Source organism: Lathamus discolor, chromosome Z (assembly GCF_037157495.1).
Source record: "Lathamus discolor isolate bLatDis1 chromosome Z, bLatDis1.hap1, whole genome shotgun sequence".
NCBI lineage: Eukaryota > Metazoa > Chordata > Aves > Psittaciformes > Psittacidae > Lathamus > Lathamus discolor.
The window spans coordinates 48,858,325-48,879,973 of record NC_088909.1 but is presented as its reverse complement, the minus strand read 5'-3'; the positions used below and the strand labels follow the sequence as shown (position 1 = coordinate 48,879,973).

Below are 21,649 nucleotides of genomic sequence, written 5' to 3'. Positions count from 1 at the left end.
GCATAGGTTTTGCAGAGATTACTTTACACAAACCCACCGAGAGGAAGTTCTGTTGGCAGTGAGCACACAAGAGAAGGAAAGTGACAGGAAAATGCTATCTAGAACACCTAAGCTACTCCCAAAGTTAATTGCAAGAGAGGAACAACAATCACAGTACAAATTAATTGAAAATGGCTGTTGTGGATAGGGGGCTGGAGTTTAGCTGCAACCACTGTATCTTATCTTTGAAGATATAAATCTGTTTCTCCCAGGGAGGGGGAGAAAAAAAAGAAAAAACACCAAAACCACACACATACAGACACACACAAAACAAAACCACCAAACCCGAAGCAGCAAAAGAACAGGAATACTTAGATAAATAGTTTTAAAAGGAAGAGACAAGAATGATAACTAATTTGTTTTCTTTATCTACCCTTCCCTCCAAATGGATAAATTAGAAAAAAGTGTTTTCTTCTGCTTTTTCTAACATTGCAATTCAGAATAACCATTTTACAGAATTTGTGGTTTTTTACTTCTGCTGGCAAATTTGATAGGGCTCCACTAAAGAGATTATGAATGGAAACACTTTCTCACTAGCAAAGGCAAGTCATGTATCTGTGGTCAGTGCCTCAGCATGTAACAAATGTTCTGCAGAATTTGAAATAGATTGTAGTGAAATAAATTCTATAAAATCTATTCATAAAGTTGCAGTTATATTGAAATACATTGAAATGAATCCCATAATGTCCTTGATGTAAATTCCATCTGTTTCACCATCTTCCTCTGAAGGCCAAAGTAATTTGACTAAAACAGAATCTACTCTTCTGTTTCACTCACACCAATATAACCTAATTGCTATACTATAGTAAAAGCCTAAAAACAGCTCCCAGATTTGATATAAAGCAGATTGCATCCCCTAAAGCAAACTACTTATAAGACTTACAGGAGCTCTTTTTTTGAATTAGCAACATATTGACTAACAGTACTCCATTTAAACTTTCTCACATCATAGTCATAAGGCTTTGGTTTTTATGTTTTCAAATTATCACCTTCTCTCCCCTCATGAAGAGGTAGTCATCTTTTCACTGACCAGAAGTTGATCCAATGATGAAGGGAATTTTTTCTGTTAGTAAAACTGCTGATATTAATACATCTTCTACAACAGACTCAATAATTACCCTTAATGAAAATGGCAGCTTTGTCAACAAACTCCAGTTGGTCTTACAGAAATACGTCAGAAATAAGAAATTAAATCCTTGTTTATACCACCTAGTGGGCAGTATTTTTCATATATTTTGAAAAACTTCCCTCTAAGACAAACTATTAAAACAATATTTGGGTAGAAATACCTCACAGGCATCACGTAATCTACAGCAACTGAAGTGATCACATCAAATTTCTGCACCATTGTGATCTGTAGCAAAACTGCTCCTATCTGTGATTTTGGACAGTCAAATCAAGCTAACTGATGGAAAAAATATTCCAGAACGCTTACAAATCTGTGAATCCACACCAAGAGCCTGCAGTCCCCATAAGTTTAAAAACCACAATAAATGAGGAACTGCAAACTAGTTATAAACTAGAACAAAGACTGGAGTTAAGATAGAAACTTACACAAGAGCTGTTTTTACTGCATTTGAGAGTTCATAGAGGTGCACATCTTTTTTTCCAAAATGCCCAGAGGCCCTTCACCCCTCCAGGAGCTGTGTTCTATGCCACACCCCAGCTCCCCTCCAGTCTGACAACAGGGGAAATGGTCAGGAACAAAAATTTCGTTGCAAGAACCAACACAAAAGGAAACCTAAAGCAATGGCAGCATTAAAATTTAGTCAGCATGTCACTTCCAAACAAATTCAAGCTTATGGTATATCATACAATTTCCAGCCACAGAAGAAATGTAATGGTTCAACCAGTTTTTCCATGCTCCACTAACAAGCATACGGCAAAATTACAAAAATGAAAAGTTATGTTTCCTTTCAAAGACTCAAGAAACCCAACCAGTAACATTTTATAACTCCTGGATTTAGAAGTTATGAATGATGCACAACACAGCTACATCATTGTGTGCGAAAACTGCAGTGTGCAAAACAACAGCCTTTCCTAGAAAACCTGCAATTTGATCATTTAACTGAGACACACAACTGCAGTACGTAATGAAATGCTGTCTTGTGGGTTTATAGGACATAAATATAAGTGAGTTTGATTGAATTGCATCTTGCTTAGTAACAGCAACTGAGTCTCACAAGATCAAGTTTTACCATCAAAACTTACATTCAAGACTCCTGAGCCAAAGCCATACAATTATCCACTAAAAAATTCCTTGAAAAGTAGTGGCATACCATTGACAATGCAGCAACAGGAACCTATGTCCACTAATATTTTCAACACTGTATTACAATCTAAGGTATTTTTGTTACAGTAAGGATAGCTGTAATAATTGTACAGCCATACCTAAAGTACTTCAGGTGTTGATAATTCGTAAGGCAGGGAGGACAAATACAAACAATCCAACAAAACCCCCAACCCACACATGGCCAGTATTGTTTTGCTTAAGTTCTAAGGAACGTTTCCCAAAAGTCATAAAGTTTTTAGTATGGTGGAGACCAAACATGTGGGATAGAATGTGACATCTTCATAAGAGGCTACAAAATTCTACTTTCAGTGTTCCTACTACTGCAATGCAAAATACTTATACGGAGGGGCAGGGGAATGGGAAATGCTTATGTGATCCCATATGTTCTATTGCCTTAGGCAACAGGCAAAAATTTTCTACAGAAACCAGTTTTCAATTTTGCAGATCAATGAGTCACTGTAAAGTCAAATGCATTACCTCAAAAGAAACAAAATCAAATTTCAAGTGACAAACTGAATCCCCCTTCCCCCCCAGTATTTGCAGTTATTTTTCTCACCGTCCTATAGGTTGTTTTATTTAATTCTTCAAGTTTTTCTTGTCAGCTGGTTACAGCTGAGAAGGTAATAAAGATTTCCATTATTTTCATCCTCACATAACCACTTCCTTCTGGCTTGTCAGAAAGTAAGCATCTGTTAGACAAAATTTTTATTATATACATTATAACTCACCTGCTTGGGAAGGCGGAAGAGAGAATTTTTGTAAAATATATCTTTAGCCTGACTCCATGTTCCATCGATGATGATCATAACAGATGGACTAGAAGACACCACAACAATTTCTTCCAAGTTGGTTGCTTCAGCTCCAGGATACAGAATTAGAGTACTGGGATTTTTGCACACAGCTGCTAATTCAGGATACCTTCAATGCACAGAAACACTAAATTACAATAATTATTAAATTTTTTCACAACAAATACTTATTTCCAGATATTTCAAGTTACTAAACCGCACTCATCTCCAAAATTTACTTAAATTTCAAAAAAAGGTCCATTGCTCAGCTACCACTTTCTCTTTCCAACACCTCTAAAGTTGTTGGCTCTTCTTCACCTCCTAAAGGGGGAGGAAAAAAACACCCACTAAAGTAATCAATGAAAAACTGATTAAGCGACACATCAGGAATATTTGCCAATGCTTTAATCGTTAAGTCTCTAATCATAAAGCAGTTAGGGTTAGAAAGGACCTTAGGATCACCTAGTTCCAATCTCCCTACCACAGGCAGCGACACCTTCCAGTAGATCAAATTGCTCAAGCGCCATCCAACCTGGCCCTGAACACTGTGTTGCAGCCACAGTTTCCTTGGGCAGCCTGTGTCAGTTCCTCACCACCCTCACAGCAAAGAATTTATTCTTAAATTCTAATATAAATCTCCTCTGTTTAAGTTTAAGCCCATTAGCCCTTGTCCTATCCATCCTTGTAGGCCCCCTTCAGATACTGGAAGGCTCCTATGAGGTCTCTATGCAGCCTTCTCTTCTCCAAGCTGAACAGCCCCAACTTTCTCAGCCTGTCTTTATACGGGAGGTGCTCCAGCCTTCTTATCATGCTCCAACAGCTCCGTGTCCTTCTTACGTTGAAGACACCAGAAGTGCACACAGTACTTCCAGCAGGGTCTCAGAAGAGCAGAGTAAAGGGGCAGCATGACCTTCAACCTGCTGGTCACACTCCTTTTGATGCAGCCCAGCATAAGGTTAGCTTTCTAAAAGGCTGATGTCTATTAGAAGCAAAGATGTCGTGAATTGTTTACCAAAATTTAACATACATATTCTAGCAAAATTTCTTCAAGCACTTGGCACAAAAATACTAGTCATCCCAATTAGAACCTTATATATAAAAATAACATCAACAGTTCACTGTCCACATATACAGGTTATTTTTGAAAATTTTACTATCTCAATTTTTTATTTTTTTTTTTAATTACTACTTTTACAGTTACAGTCCCCTAACTTGTACACTCTCTTCTTCCTTCCTGTTGGCTTCTTCATTTGACAATGCTACCAGAGGAACAACTAATGCCTTTAAAGTCTTCAGTGAATGTACATAAGATTCCTGACGTTTTTGCAGGACACCACTCTAAGTCAGTTTATAAAAATCTATGAAAGGCATTGTCATTTAAGTAGTATTGCAAGCCTCAAAAACTATCTAATGGAGAATAAGAAAAAGCTGGTCTTGTAACAAAGACAGTATTACTTGTCTTGAATGAACTTCAGCAGTATCATCATATAATCTTCAGAATCATCTCCATTAGAAAGCAAGAAGAAATAGAAAGCAAAAACTGTCTGAAGCATGTGACAATGAATAAGAAATTAATTCTGCATAGTACCTCAGAGGTTATAATATGGTTATAAAAAGTAAATTATGTGGGAGGAGGAGAAGAGCAATATGTAGGTGAAACAGCGTATGACTTTTTGTGCTCTGAAGTGGAAAAGGAAGCCAGTACAGCTAACCAGAGAAAATAAGGTGTATCAGAAGGTGGTTAACAAGAGCCAGCACACAAAATGCGTTCTCCGTGCTACCTATCAAGAACAAATAGGTGCAAGAGCACAGACACAAGCAGGATGTCAGTATGCAAGTTCATACAGAGAAACTCCCAACCTTTAAGCCCTGGGAATTGGGTATCTGCACCACTCCTCCAAAAATCAAGAAAGACCCCTTTCTTATGGGGGGCAGGAGGGATGGGTGGAGGACGGTTAGAGAAGAAAGAAACGGTTAATAATAGGGTTTGAGGTTTTATATACTAGGTGTACTTCGAATCTGTGCACTCGATTATCACTCTCTGGCCATATATGTGAAAACACAATTTTAGCAGTGTTGAGGCAGAATTGCAGTGCCTGAGACATAGAGGTCCTGATCTTAAGACTCATATAGGACCGTACAGGAAATACCTGAAATGAAAAGGGACTGCAGTTAGTATACCAGAGTTAATGTTCCAGTATTTGACCATCCTTGCTCCCCCAGGCAAACAGTCCAGACAGATCATCATTCATCACTATGTCATTCATGCCCCATCCATGGCAGTGTTCAAGACCAACTAGGATGGGGCTTTGAAGCAACCTGGCCTAGTGGAAGGCGTCCTTGCCCATGGCAGGGGGTTGGGAACTAGATGATCTTAAGGTTCTTTCCAAGCCTAAGTATTTCCAAATCTAAAAAACTGGTCATTATTTTCCAATGCTTGTCTTGAGAACGCAACTCCTTTAAGAGCAAAGTATCCTGATTATGGGATAGCAGAGTTTTCAAATCATTAACATCTCTTAGATGATTTTTAAAAAAATAAATAATGAATTAAGACTAATCCAAAACCATAACGATTATGAAGCACTACAAGTTCACATTATGAATACTACAACTCAAATCTTTGTCTTCAAAATGTTATTCAGCTGAAAACAACTATTTGCAATGAATATTCATCCAAGAATTCCACTCATTTCAGTCTGCAACAGCAGGGTAGCAAAGACAGGGGGTTCATATGAGCAAATTTTGTAAATTTGTCCCACAAGTTTAACCTAGGATCTCAGAGGTGATTATACATATACTGCTATAAGAACTCATAACACTTAACAGACTAGTAGGAGTTCAAAACTCCAAATTGTTTACTATCTACCAACTTCATCTTACAGTGACACCAAGCACATGCAGAAAGTTATTTAACACTCTGAACAGGTTCTCAGAAATACACACTGCATAACCCCTTCTAGGCTGTGGCTCGCACTGACATTTGGGGTGTTAGTAGCTTTATTAAAACATGTATAAAACACGCTTGTACTTCCTTCCTTATTGTAACAGCAAAGAAGGAATGAGCTAAACATAAATACCTAACGATTTGCTTAAAAAGGGATACAACTTGTATAAAAGAAATGAAAAAAAAAATTCTGTATGTATTTCTATACAGGTACATCCTGTTAATTCCAGTAAAGTTTTTGTATTTGCTAAGGTTTAAGGCTTTGCTTCCTGTTAGCTTGTTGCTGATATATAGTGCAATTACACTTTTTCTATTCACATAGTACCATCTTAAGAATTTGTCCCCAAAAAAAAGTTTTACGTACAACCTTCAACTGCATTTAATTAGATATGTGAAAGAAATTAGAAGGCTCTATAGAAGACTGATTTTTTTATCTGGTAAATAAGAATGAATCTGTTAACTGAACAAATTGCTATGGCATTCAAACAGCAACTGCATATCAACAATATCACTTTTCACAGCCAGTTAGCAAGAATATGCTTCTTACACTCTTGCTTTGGGTAAACACTGTAATGCAGTATATTTAATCACACACTACTTCCGAAATACTGCTGTAGGGCAGGATTTTCTCTGCAAGAGTCAGATGTTTTTAAAGGAAAATTACAGGAAATAATTGTGAAAAATTAGTCACTTCACCATAATGCTGAAATAGGACAGTTGCCTGCTTAGCTATTTTGAAAACCTGAGCTACACCTTATGTGGATCACACCCTATATAAGCTTTCACTTGTATGCTTAAGCTTACTACTGTATGTAAGTAAAAGGACTAGGAATTAGATTTCATTTTCAGAGTTTTACTTCTAGAAGTAACCACATGTAATCCCATCATAAATTCACATTTAAACAATGTAAATATTTATATTTTTGTTAATACCAAAAATTTATTCCATTGTTTAATAACAAGAATTATTTCAGATAAATAGTATGCCTCATTAAAAATACAGGAGACAATTTCATTAAGGCTGATGTTTGCATTCATGACAGCTCATGAAATATTAAAGCATACATGCCGGTGTTGAAACTCTCCTCAAAGCAGCAGCAGAAGCTCCTTGCTCAGTCCTGTGCTGCCTGGGAAAATGTATTTTTGCTTTTCAAGCCTGCCTAAATTTCCCCTGTAAAACATGCGTGAGGTAAAAAACTCAGTACCAGGTCAGCTGGCAGTCCAGACTGCCTTGTTTAGAATGCCTAGGCAGAAATTTCAGGACACATACTAGATCACTGCCCTGGGAGGTACATAAGCAACTTCGTAACAAGCCACATCTCTAATGCCAAGTCCTCCAAATCTCTAAAAGGAGAAAAGAATTGCCTAAGTCTCACCAGGTTTGCAGCCACTCTTCTGTGAGCTCTTTATCATCTGGGGTGATTTTAGTTTGTTTGTTTCTTTTAAATTCAAGCTGGTTTTATTTAAATTCAGGAACACAATTCTATATTCCAACTGTACTTGTATATGTGGGGAAATTAGACCCAACAGAAACACAGAGGTAAGTTAGGAGCAGAAGGCTGAGTTAGGATAAGCACAAGGACATGCTGGGAGCATAAGCATGAACAGTCACACCAGAATAAACTAGCAAGCTATCAAAGGAACATTTGATTACGATGGTGGAAGATTTTCACACAGCAGCTGCCCACAGTCAAAAAATTGTCATCTTGCTCTTCTTGCAATGTTGTAGCATACAGCAATACACAGTTTCACAGTATTTGTGACTTCAAACATGGCAAAAATACAACGTGCCTGTCATCAAGACACGTAACTTTGGCAGCGCAGATGCAGAATGAGGGGGGATGTTTGTGTTGGGGACACCAGTTGCTGTAGACAAGATAGCTGGACCACATGCCTCACAACAAAGCTTTGTTTATGAAACATCTCTGCAAATGAGTTTGTCTGCTAGTTTATGACAACCTGGATTCAGAACAATTAAGTGAAAAAAGTTCCTCCTTTAATTGTATCTCTTCTCCCCAGTGTCCAGAACATAGACAGTTCCTGCTATGTTGGAAACCTCGACCTTATCTGCAAATGCTTGAACATTACTGTGAGCTAGTACCAGCACACGTCAAGGCTGGGCATGGTAAAGGGGTATACCAGTAAGCTCAAGAGGCTAAACTGGGAGGGAAAGAGTGTGAAGAGTAGTATGGTTACAGGTCAGTATTGGAGACTACTTGAAGTTATGTCTTATTCCACTTCACAGTTCTAGATCCTTATACAAGCACTTTTGTAGAAGTCCTTCTTAGTGTGAAGCATGACTAACTGGAGAGAGTTAATGGGGACTTGAATTTTACATTCCATTCCAGTCAGAATGGACATGCTGATGGCAGGCTCCTTGAAGCCACCAAATTTCAAGAGAAGATTGAGAAGCAGAATTTCTAAACAACAAGTACTTTTCTTCTACAGATCAGAAGATTGGTGACTTTTAAAGAATTCACAATGTTGTGTCAGTCAGGGCAAAAAAAGAAAGATTACATTCCTACACATGAAAAAGATCTCTTAAACGGTCTGTTCCTCTTTAGCCTTCCTTAAATACACTGCAAAGAATGGTAAAAACTCCTGAGTGACGAGAACTTACTTCTTAATTTAGGTACTGCACTTTGGTATATTACCAGACTTAGTAGGGTTTATAATTGCTTTGCATGCTACTTCAAAAACAACTTTTCTCATTAATGAAGTGGACCAGGTGAAGAATTTAAAATACAAAGTTGTTCTATGTTAATTTAATAGCCATGAAGACAATCAATTAAGCAAATAATTTCTTATATGTCACATGTACTAGTGCACTATTAACAGCAGTTATCAAAAGCTTCCTGTAAATTGGTTATGATTACACTTCAAAGCCATGAAACTCAACACTTCAGTAAAAATCTCAGAAGAATACATTACACATGAAAGGGGCTATTGCCCATGGCAGGGGAGTTGGAACCAGTTGATCTTTAAAGTCCCTTCTAACCCAAACCATTCTATGTTTCTGTAAATATCTGAAGATATCACAAATATACACAATTCACTCACACATGTGTAACATGGAAAAAAAAGATGTGCAGCTCAGTAATGTTCACCTCTAGCCAAGGCAATCATTAACTGAGATCTTAACTGTCAGAGCAGGGTGGAACAAAACAGGAAAACTTAATTTTTCCTTTTGGAAATATTACAATTGTAACAGTTTAGAACAGCTTTCATTTGACATTACCTGAAAAGGCTTGATAATGAAAATAGCTTTGTCACCTGTAAGGCATGATTTACATTTGTGAATTACTGTAAAATGAGCATTAAGCAATATAATTATAAAAATATGATTCAAGTGATATAAGTGACACTTGGTGGGAACTAAAGCGATTTTAAATTCACGTATGTTGGACATTAATAGAAGAAGAGCTTGCCTGAAAAGTACACTCAGGTAAAAAGAGGTGTTACTTTCTCTAAAGCAAGGCATAGCAAGATCTATTCTTTTCTCTGTGGATCTCTAGCTAATAACTAAAGAGGAAAAGAATAAAGTGGAGACATATGAAGAATCAGATGGCTTCAGATTTTCTTTTCTAAACATTTCTAGGTTGCTAAAAACTAGCAGACACTCTCCAAAAAGCTTTCCAAACATAGAATCATAGAAAAAAAAGACAACAGAATTCTAAAAACAAAAGTTGCTCACAGATGTTCACAGAATTGGTGGGCAATTCCAAGAATAAATATTAAATGACAGAAAAAGTTACTATTTCCACGGAAGAAATAAGTGCAAATTATGGGAATAAAATGCAAAGGATGAAAAAGAAATGCAACAAAACCTTTTGCCAAATCCTGACACTTTACTGATGTCATAATCCCTATGAAACAAAGAACTATAAGCAAATATGGATATTGATACAACACTCACTAAGACGCTAATGATGGTTATAAAAGCATAGCACAAGTCTAAGTGAGTTCCATGAAAACTAGGTGAAAAATAAGCACATTAACTAATATTAGGGTGGGAAAAAGCCTAACATGAACCACTAAAGTGATGTTTAATCCATCAGAAAAATTAGTTCTAAATAAAATCAGGAATAAGTAAAACCTCAAAAAAATGAATTTCACAGCTGACCTGTTCAATGAAATCATGTGGGCAATACAACCAGCATCAATAAACAAGTCAGTTCTTATGTCAGAATATATAGGTCACCTCAAAAAGTATTCTACTGCAGCTAAAACAGTGTCCTTTCTTACAAAATGAAAATAAAAAATGCAGACCTAAAAACGTATAGGTGCTAACAAGATGGAGAATGTCTACTGAGAGGTACAGCAAGACACAGAGAAAATGAATGAACTAAGATTGTAGTGAAGACAACCAAAGGGAAACCTAGTTAATAGTCTCCAAAGCCACAAGAGGAAGGAAATAACCTATTCCCCGTGTCCACAGAGGACAAGAAAAGAAATAATGAGTACAACTGCAGCAATGAAGATTCAAACTAAACAGGGACAAAATCTCACAAGCCTTCTAATGGTAATAAGTTAATTTCACATGTTAAAACAGACCCACTGAGAATTCTGCAGCCTCTTGTGTACATGGTATTAATACCATTGCTGCATGCAACTAATCTCACTTTCATAGGGGAGTAACAGTGGCATCCTGAGGATCTTTCTCTCCCTACTTCTCCAGCTATGCTGTGATATGCCTGTTATGAATATCAAATGCCAACACTGGTCTTTAGTTGATCTTAACATAATGATTTCAAGTAATGGAACTACACTGAAGGAATATCACCAATACACACACGATGCTTCCAGTGTTCTTAAAGAGGTACTAAATAACACATGATTTTCCTATGGAAATTCATTCCTGGCACTGTACCTACTGCAATTTTATATATTGCTAGATGTGTGTTTTCCTTAGCAGTTTGTAGACTTCAGACAATGCTGAAATTCCCAAGAAAAAATAATTTGTATCACTTACAGTTGCAGTATTCCATTTCAATCAAGGTAGCAATTTATTGCAACAATTAAGATCAATCCCAAGGTAATAATTTTCTAGTTCTATAAATACATCATTACAAAACTTCTTATCTGTTACCCATCTTTCCATGACTGACAGCTATGTACAGCTCAAAAAGATGATGTGATCTGAAAGATATGTTTTAATGTGCAACTATGGTCTTGAACTGTATAACAGAAATACTTGCGATGCTTGCTTCTTATACAAAACTCCTGTTCAGCCTTCATTTTGGTATGCAGCAGGCATTGCAGACCTGTATAATCCACTTAGTCTGACAACAATCTCTGGTAAGCAGAACTATTCATACCTTTCATTCACGCCTGAATTGTGTCAAGCCACTTTGTCATAGCAGATTTATATGTTCTCATGATTGTACTTAAGGCAAGTGGCATTTCATTGTTTCTGGGATGCACTCTCTTGAGATATGTAATTTAAACACTATCTTATCCCACTATCATCCAGTTTTTGTATCATAAACATTTTTATTACACATCTATATTCAGCTTCTCTCTAAATGGTTTTAATTCAACAGGGATCTATTAAACTTCACCAGTGCGAAACGTAAGTGTTCAAACTTTAAAAATCCAACACTGCTGTTCAGTAGCAAACAGTACTGATATTATAGAGCAGATGCTTATTTATTATCTGTGGAAAACATCAGGTTAATGGGAATTTCTCAGCTTTTCTCATCATTTTTACTATTTCACCTTGGTCATAAGCATGTGCCTTTGCCTCTCTCAATACTCCTGACGCTTGAAGATTGTAGCAATACTGATCCAAATAATCCCTGTAAGGTAATAAAATGATTAAAAATAAAAGCAACAACCCTCTATGATCTCCACACTTGGAAATAGTCCCTTAGGATCAGAACTGAAGCATAAGAGATACCCAGAAAGAGGAGGAAAAAAAGTTTTCATATTCGTTATTCTTCCTTTTTTTTTTTTTTTTTATAAATGACATTTGGTATCTAGCACAATTTGAATTTTTTCTTCCCCTTTAAACAGACCAATTCTATAAACAAATTATCTTTGGTCAAAAGATCAAATCACGAGACATATTTTTAAATTTTGGAAACCTGTAATTTTACAAGCAAGTATTTTACCATCCACTAGAGAAAAGGTCATAAATACAGTTTATTAAATAATCCTTTTTGATCTATGAAAATCTGCATATAAAACACTTCATTAGCAAAAACTCTGAAAAGTTCCCCAATGAAAAACATCGTTACCAATGCCTCCATTAGTTCCTACAGCATAAATACATAAATAACACAGAGGTAAGTTTGTCTTCACCAGCACCGTAGTATGTGATACCAAGTTTCTTATTACTGTCACAAGTGGAGCTAGCCTGCAACACTTAATAAACTAGAATAAAAAGGAATAATGAGTAATAATGGGTTGGTTTTATTGTGTCTTCTATTATACCAATTTCAATTTACTTCTCCTTTCTCATGTACTGCGCTTAAAGAAAAAATAGAACATAAGCTAGCCATAAAAGGATAACTACTTCCTGTCTGTACTATTAGAGTACTAATATTTACTTTATTTCATAGAAAAACAATTTTCAACCAATGTCAACATTTAAAAACTTGACTCAGAATCTAACTAATATGCCAACAGCCATATTTGGTAACATGGGCAGCTCAGTTTTGAAAATTAATTAAATGGCAGCCCAAGGTACAGTCCTGTGTAGAAATGAAAAGCATGAGCCATTCTCTTGGCAAGTTTTTGCTCTCTTAGTGGATCTCAATACCAATTCCCTCAAATATTAAATGACTTCCTCAATGAAGACATTATTCTGAACCTCTCCCCACACCCCTCTGCAAAAAAAAAAAAAAAAAAGGCAAACAGTAAAAATAAAAATAAATTAGAAAATACCCACAAAACACAATCCAACAACAGACTGTTATTCACTAAAACACAGGATGCCAAATTCTAGTGTAGATACATTTTTTCTTTACACTGCATTCAAGTAACCTCTTTCCATGCTGCTCAGACAAGAGTTATCAAAAACATTTTATGGTTTACCTAGCATCATGGAAAAAAAAAAAAAAAAAGAAAAAATCAATACACAGTTTTCTTATGAAGAAAATGAGTATTCTTTCTACAAAAGAGCAGCAGCAATCATTTGATGAAGTTATACCCAGTTTAAGTAATTAACTGCAGAGAATCCTAGACAGCATAATTAAGCAATACCTAGATGCCATAATCATAGGCTAAATCACTTCTCTAAATAACAAATACATCAAGACTAAGAATTCTAATCCTTTCTCAAGGATTTCTCAAGGACCTGTACAAAAAAAGGGGCTGGAGAAACTGCAGTTATTCTAGCAGACTTTTATAGATCTTTTACTGAATCTTAAGTCACCTTTTATGTAACACAAGCTAGCCACCTATTAATACGTATCTCTAAGTAACCTAAAACCTTAATTTCAGTAACAAAGTCCTTTCTACATCTGTACAAATTCAATTAAACATTTTCTGAAATACCTGTATTGCACTATTTGCAACTTGTTTGCTAAAATTTAGGATGTTAACACACACACATTCTAAAAGCCAGTACTTTTCTCCAAAACAAGCACATTGAAGAAGGGGAATAAAAGAGGAATAGAATGATAGAATAGTGTCCTGGTTTCAGCTGTAAATGGTTACTTTTCTTCCTAGCAGCTGGTGCAATGCTGTGTTTTCAGCGTTAGTCTGAGAACAATGTTGATAACACACTGATGTTTTAGTTGCTGCTCAGTAGCAACAAAGGTTTTTTCAGTCTCTCATCCTCTGCCAGTGAGGAGGGGCACAAAAAGCCAGAAGGAAGTAGAGACAGGACACCTGACCCAAAAGTAGGCAAAGGGGTATTCCATACCACAGCATGTCATGCCCAGTAGCAACACAGGCTTTTCAGTCTCTCATGCTCTGCCAGTGAGGAGGAGCACAAGAAGCTGGGAGGAAGTAGAAACAGGACACCTGACCCAAACTAGCTAAAGGGGTATTCCATACCTCAGCACATCATGCCCAGTATATAAACTGAGCTGCTCGGGTCAGGCTGGATATTGGTCAGCCAGTGGGGAACAATTGTATTGTGCATCACTTCTGTTTACTATTTTTTCCCTTTACCCTTTAGTTTTATATTCTCTCTTCTTGTTATTGCCCTTATTATTAGTAGTAGTAGTAGAACTATATTGTACTTTAGTTATTGGACTGTTCTTATGCCAACCCATGGGGTTTACATTCTTTAAATTCTCCTCCCCATCCTGCCAGGGGGAGAGCAAAAGCACGGGTGTGAGTGAGTGGCTGCGTGCTGCTGAGTTACTGGCTGGGTCTAAACCACTACAAATGGTTAGAGGTCCAACAGACCTTAAAGATCATCTAGTTCCAACTCCCCGTATGAAGAATTTTTGAAGTGTCATCACCAGAGACAAAAGTCACCTTCAACTTGTTCTAGTAGAGAAAAAAAACCTCAAAATGCAACCTAACCCCTGTCAAGAGCAAGGGGGAGAGGAAGGAATTTCTAAAGCTACATTCCCAGAATACTAGGAAAAGATCATACCATACCTTAATTCTATCTCAGGTATATCAAGAAAACAAAGCAGAGAACTGTACAGAGAAAACTTCAGAACAAAACCTCTAAATACAGCAAAAAATAGCCGAGAAAATTAGAAACTGAAGCTCAGGAAATAAAGCACATACTTAAAACAGCAGTAGCAATAAGTATACCTAGAAATGCCACATCCCTTTAAAATAAATTACATCCATTACTGTTTCTCTAAAACAGGTCCAAGTTCTGCTTCAAGAAGTAACACATCTGTTTCTCATCTGTAATTTGGGCTAATGCAACTAATTTTACTATTAACATGAATTATCCACAAGAAAGTTCACTTAGAAAAGTTAAACAGAGAAGAAATTACTAATACCAGATAACTGCTACTTTGTACTCAATGGGACAAACTAAAAAATTCAGTAAAAATTTTGCACTAGTTCACAGAATTATAGAATGGTTTGGGTTGGAAGGGATCTTAAAGATCTCCTAGTTCCAACCCCCTGCTGCTGTCAACAGACTGAACTCTAGATGCATTTACTTGTTGATTGAGACAAGGAGTAAAAAGGTATATATTTAGTTTTATAAACACAATGACACTGAAACACACACACAAAAAAAAAACTTACAAGAAAGTTGACTGAATACAGAACCATATGTTGTAAATAGTTTAAAATTATTTGGTAAGTGGTAAAACTCAACTAGTTGATATTTGATACAGCAAGAATATTTTTATTCATGAACAAGCAGTAGAAAAGTACCATACTTACAGTATGAATTACCACAAACAGCTTTATAAAATTAAAACAAATAACTTGCATTTTTTTATTTCAAAACTGGTTGAAGTTGCAAATTTTCTCAAGTACCCCAATTAATTTCTGATCTAAACTACTTAACTGTAGCAGAGCTAGCAAATATAATGTACAGAGTGTACTGGAGATTTACATAGCTTTATTTCAGACAGCAATACAAATAAAGTTGCAATTTCCCCCTCACTGTCCTAAATGACAGGCTGGTGAATGCAGAGATATTTGCATGTTTCCTGTTCATAATAATTCATTACAGTGTAGAATTTTACCACAGTGCCCAGAATTAGCAAACTACAGAAGTATGAATATTTGCAAAGAAGGAAGATTTGAAAGTCAGACTACCTTCCCAGAAAGTAAAAAAAAAAAAAAAAAAAAAAAAAAAAAAAAAAAGGCAAAATTATCCCTCCCAAACTGTCACAAACTATGAAATTAAAGGAAAAGCAATAGTGATAAGGCTGTTTATATAACTATATAACTATGAGATCAAATTTAAATAATTCAAATTTTTGACATTAGACTTTAGATACAGTTGCTATCTCTGTTCAATATATGCCAGAAATGCCTGCTGAGCAGAGCAAACAGTAGTATTATTCAGAAACAACTGCCTGCAAAAAGTTTATTAGTGGCCTAAAAAGACCACAAATTCCAGAAGTTATATTTTATTAATGAATATAGTTGCTTTTTCCCTAATATGTTCACAGTGAATATCAAATCTGCCACTCAAAGAATGTATTCAAAGTATTATCTCTTTATATATAGAGTATCTCAATAAACATCCTTCAAATGTAAATGTTTCTGTACCTGCAGTTTCAGAAAACCATATTGCTCAATGTATGTTCAGCTATTTAAACTACCCCTAACTCTACATTTAGGAAAGAATAATTACCTAGACAAATCGAGACAATAGATGCCCTAGCTACCCTATTGTCCTCCCCCACACTTTTTAATTGCTATTGCTCACTATGTCATGTGTACTAACAATAACACTCCATTTTCAATGCATGGCTTGAAATCTGTATCATAAAAAACAACCTTATTGTTGAACATATTTTATTGGGCAGACTTTCGCTTCCTTTCAAGTGTGCCAAATGGTTCCCCTTTATCACCTTAATCATCGCTACTGTGCAAACTTCATAATCTACTGGGAGTTCAACAGACTTCTTTTCCTGGAGTACTCCCAGCGCAAGTGTAACACACAGGAAACAGGCTCTGCTAAAAGGGTTTGCATACACTTAAATTTACTGCTGATAATGCCCAAAGTCAGAATTTTAAACATTTAATGCAGAAGTCAGCCCGCCCTTGTAGCATATTTAACAAAACATTCAGTGAAGTATTTTCCAAGCGTCATCACCTGAATGCAATTCATTATGAAATAGTTTTCCAAAAAAGCGCAAATTTATCTGGTAGAAGAGCAGCAGGAGGAAAAGAATAGACATTCAGTGTTCCAACACCAACATGTATGGTCATGACCAAATTTGATTTAAGCTATGTATGTTCCTGCATATGTAATCACACACTAATGTACTTAGAAAGCCACAAACGTGATATACAAAAAATAGTACCTGCTACACTAGCATATGTAATATTACAACTGCATATGCAAATTGGAGGTAGAAATTCTAATGAATTAATTTGTGTTATTCAAGCACTGAAGCCCTCACTTTTTGAGACCAGACAACATCAGTTCACTGAGGACTTGCAAACCCAAAAATATTTAGTCTCTATCAAAGTAATCAATAAACTAAATCTAAAACAGATTGAGTAAAAGACTAAGAAACCTATAATAAAAATAATGCTGAACACAAACCTCATGTATTTTAAGTATAGTGGAAGCCTGACTTATGATTCTGCATGCACATATAGCAAAGTGAGGTAAAGCAGAGACTAACTACCTCTACAAGTGTTTCCAGGACAACCAACCAGGCCTCAACAGATCCACAGGAAAAAGTCAACCAACAGTCAAAACCAAACAGGCATCTTTGAGTAACAGGAGGTGAAAGTACACAGTTCAAGAGTGAGTGGTATAATGGGGCACCAGGCAAAGAAAAGCTCTGAAAACAACATATTTCTTTTTAGTCTGACAACAACAGATAGCATACTGACTTAAAAACAACGAGGTCAAAGCAGTTCAAATAAGCTGATAAAACAATTGTTCAGCAGGATTTTGGATGGACCTTCATGGGAAAAGACTCTTATGTTTACCACGTCCAAAGAATGCTATAGTATTTGAAACAGATGAGAGTCACAAGAACTGTAAGCTCAAGCTTAACAGTTACCAGAACATGTTAGAGAAGTAGGACCTCTCCTACTCCAAAAAAGCATAAATACTCAAGTTTTCATCATTTGGCCAAGATATAACCACATCTGTAGATAATCAGCAAAAATCAAATGCAGAGAAAAAAAGCAGACTTCTATGAAAACAATGCATAAAACTGAACCAGAAAAGAACATCATTTCTAAGTTAAATTGTGTTAGAGGGACAAAAACGAAAACAGTAAGAGAATATAAAAATGTAGAAGATACCCCACCATTAAAATAAGGTTTTGAAAGACGGGTAATAGAGGAGAGGAAACTAGGCGAAGAGAAATCAGAAGATAAAGTGTCAATAGAAGAAATATGTAACATAGAAGAAAGAAATGGAGGAGAGAAACATAATTTTTTGCCAGTGTGGAGAAGAATGAAGGAAGGTCAACACAACAAGAACAAAAACCACATTACTATGTTCTGTCACTGTTATCCTAGAAAAATCATCAATATTGAGGAAAGACAGCAAAATAGTTGGAGGAAGATCTGCATGTTTCAAGGAATTAAATCATGACGGATGGCAGTGTAGGTTGTACAATACACTGGGATGACTTAAATGAGAATTTAGTATTTTTTAGCTGCAAAGATAGCAGAACTGAAGAAAATAAGGTGAGCGCAGAAAGTAAGTTCTGATATACCAGTGAAGATCAGGAAGTGGCTTTTGGGACTGATAATCTTGGCAGTGAACACTGTCAAACTGGAAGCCATCTGATGACTGAGTAAGAGCAGAAAGGACGAAGGTGCTGGAAATTACTCAGAAGGTGAGAGTATTTAGATATCTAAAATAACACTACATTTGAAGAATTATATATGCCTTTGATAAGCAGAAGCACTGAATCAGAGATACTGATTTAATAAAAATACATCTTGATCAAGATCTATGAAGCAGAAGTTATCCTAACTAATCCTAAAGAATTTGAGATACCATCAACTAAGGAAGACCTAGAAGTCTTAAGTCAAACTCAAAGGGCTTGGATAGGTGGTAGCCAACGAAAACAATAAGGGATTTGTAAAATAATCATATTAAGTAATAGTATAAGAGGCAAAAAAATGAGAAATACTATCTGGATTTGTGCTGCTGAAGACTTAAAGAATGGAAAAATAACAGAAGACATCTGTCATTTCCAACATGTGAATGTACCAAGGAAGGCAGAGGAAAAGGGAAAGAAAATGATGCATATCTGAATACTGACAGGCAGAAAAGGAACAATATGAATGGCATGAGATGTCAGTACAAAAAATAGAATTAAAAAAAAAAAAAAAGACATGAAGCAAACAGTAACTGTGGGCATGAGAAAAGCAATGCTTCTAAGTGAGAGAGGAAAAAATAAAATTAATACAATGGTAAAAAAAATGCATATAAACACTTTCCTACCATTCCTAATGAAGGTGATTAAGTTACACACATTACAATTATTACAACCAGTTACAAAATCCATCTGTTTCATGAATACAGGATAAAAATATCCTGAGATATCAAGAGAAAATGACTTTTACATCTTTCACATTTTCTTTTCTAGAAGGTTCAAAAACTACAGTACAGGCTGCTAGAAAAATCTCTAGTCAAATTTATTGGTAAGAACGTATTTTGGCAAGGTTGTAATCACTTTATATATTCCTGTGTTTTGCAGCATCAACACCACAAAACCAACAGTTTTATAAATAAATTAATAGAAATAACTGAAACTACTGTCAATTTAGAAATAAACCAGATCTTTCCACTGTTTAGATAGGTCTAGCTAATCCTTTTTATAAATTTTTCAGTTTTCATTGCATGATAGGTGGTCATTTCATGAAGTCAGATGTGAAAATTCCAGTTACCAAGGAATCAGCCTGACCTTGTGCAAGTCATAAAACTTGTTTCACAGAAAAGTTTTTAAAATTTTAGTACAAGTGATACGAGTCCTTTGCTTGTTTATGTTGTTCTCCTAGCGTACCTATATTTAACAGGCTCAGCATCTATATGAGTAAGGTACGTCAGACACACAAAGAAGTACTTTACACTTTTACATAAAAATTCAATCTCTAATCTGGCAGTGATGCTAACCCCACCCTCCCATACCCCTGCCTGCCATACTACTGTGATACTGAGTTCATTGTAAATCTATAAAAAGAACTGAACAGAATATATCAACAACTCACAAAAGTGCTGTTTTTACAATACCAACATTCAGTAAGTACTCATGCCAAGCTGTTAGTTTTCAATCATTTTAGCACATCAAAGAATAACCCTAATATCTGAAAATAATGTAATCAATTAAAAAAAAAAAAAGTTTAAAAATAAACAAAAAACCAAACCTCAGACCTGGTCTTTTAATTCAGAAATGCCATCTGTTGAGCTAAGTCACTTTGCAAACACTACATACTTTCAGTAGAATTAAAATGACAGATCTCAGGAAGAATGGACATGACTGCGAAAAATCTCAAGTTAGCACTTCAAAACAATTGGATTGATCACTTCTCATCTTTACCATTACTGTGCCAATTATATGTTGAAGATATCAACTCCAAAAAGCTTTGATTAGCTGTCTGCTTCTGGAAGGACTTACAAAAGTTGGTTCTTTAGCCGTTCTGCAATATAGGCCAACTAAGAAGAGTAAGGTAATCTACATAATTTCTCTATCAGATTTCAATCACAAGAAATGGTGACCCGAGAAGGTAGAAGTGGGTAGAGGAAATGCTAACAGAAAAAAATAAAATAAAAAAATGTGCTTTACGTTCACTCTTTCATCCAAAAACAAGTTTATAAAAAATAATCATCCTTATTTTCAATCTCACTGTCATAAACACCAGAGGCTTAAATGCTAAGCTTTTCAATCATCCCAGTTACCCCGTAATGCATGACTACCACCTAATTACTTTTGGCCCTGCATCTGGACAAGTCAGATCACCAAAATTCATATTAACCTAAGGAAAACTTCAATTTCTTTCACCATCTCCAATATGTTTTATGGCAAAAAAAAAAAAAAAAACTCACAGCAACTAGGTAATTATGAATCTATTTAAACTATTTTGAGGCTGAGATATTCCACAACTGGTTTTGACCTAAACAGTATGCTTTAGGTTAGAGAAATTACTCTCTTTAGGTTAGAGGAATGCCCCTGGATTCAAACTTCAGGAAGCTTTAATACTGTAATCACCACTTCTAAAAAAAAAAAAACATATTCTAAGGATATTTACTAGAAGCAGAATAGTATACTATTTCTTGCATTGATAGTGTTCCACCCTGTGCACATCAGTATGAAAAGTTGCTTCATTTTCAGGTTTAATGGTAAGATAGTACAATTTCTGTGTAGCCTGGAACTTCTTAATTACTACAGTTATTAGCATAGAATACTAACAGAAAACCAATATATTTCTAATGTGCTCTAGCTACTATTACAGGCAGCACAAAGGTGTGGGAGCACTATTCTGAATCACATTATGACATTTTTGTTCACTGAGCTCTACAAAAAGTTTTCTCCAAAGATTAAACTCAATTTTAGAATTAATTTCTTTCATCAGTATTCATGATTTTTATTTGCTTTTATTGAAAATCTGTGTAGTAATGTCATTTGCATGTCTACCAAGAACTGGTTTCTAAGACTTAGCTTCATCTAATGAAGACTAAAGATATTATATGGGAGACCAATATTATACAAGGCCTCAGAATAATAAAAGAAATTCTGAAAGCTGTGCTTTCTTATAATTAATGTTAAGAAGAAAAGATTTTAAAATTATACATTCTCTAAGAGTTTTTCACCATGGGACTCCCTTCTCAAGTACAATCTCCCACACTCAAGTGAAATCTATTACTTATATTTCAGTAATACCAAATGGTTTGTCAGACAACGCTAATACAAAAGGAACCAAGAGGACACCAAGACAAACCTAATACCAGGTTAGAACAGAACTGCAAAAAGCTAAGAGAGGTATAGTAACCACCTAAAC

General features: G+C 35.6%; 1 protein-coding gene across 2 annotated transcripts in view; it reads right to left on the bottom strand.

Moving 5' to 3' along the window:
* DTWD2 (DTW domain containing 2) overlaps nt 1-21,649 on the bottom strand; it is a 90,962-nt gene that overhangs the window by 35,986 nt on the left and 33,327 nt on the right. For both annotated transcript variants that reach the window (XM_065663285.1, XM_065663286.1), the window contains exon 4: nt 3,061-3,250. In XM_065663285.1, the coding sequence (XP_065519357.1) occupies nt 3,061-3,250 (190 nt within the window). The remainder of the gene's footprint in view (nt 1-3,060; nt 3,251-21,649) is intronic.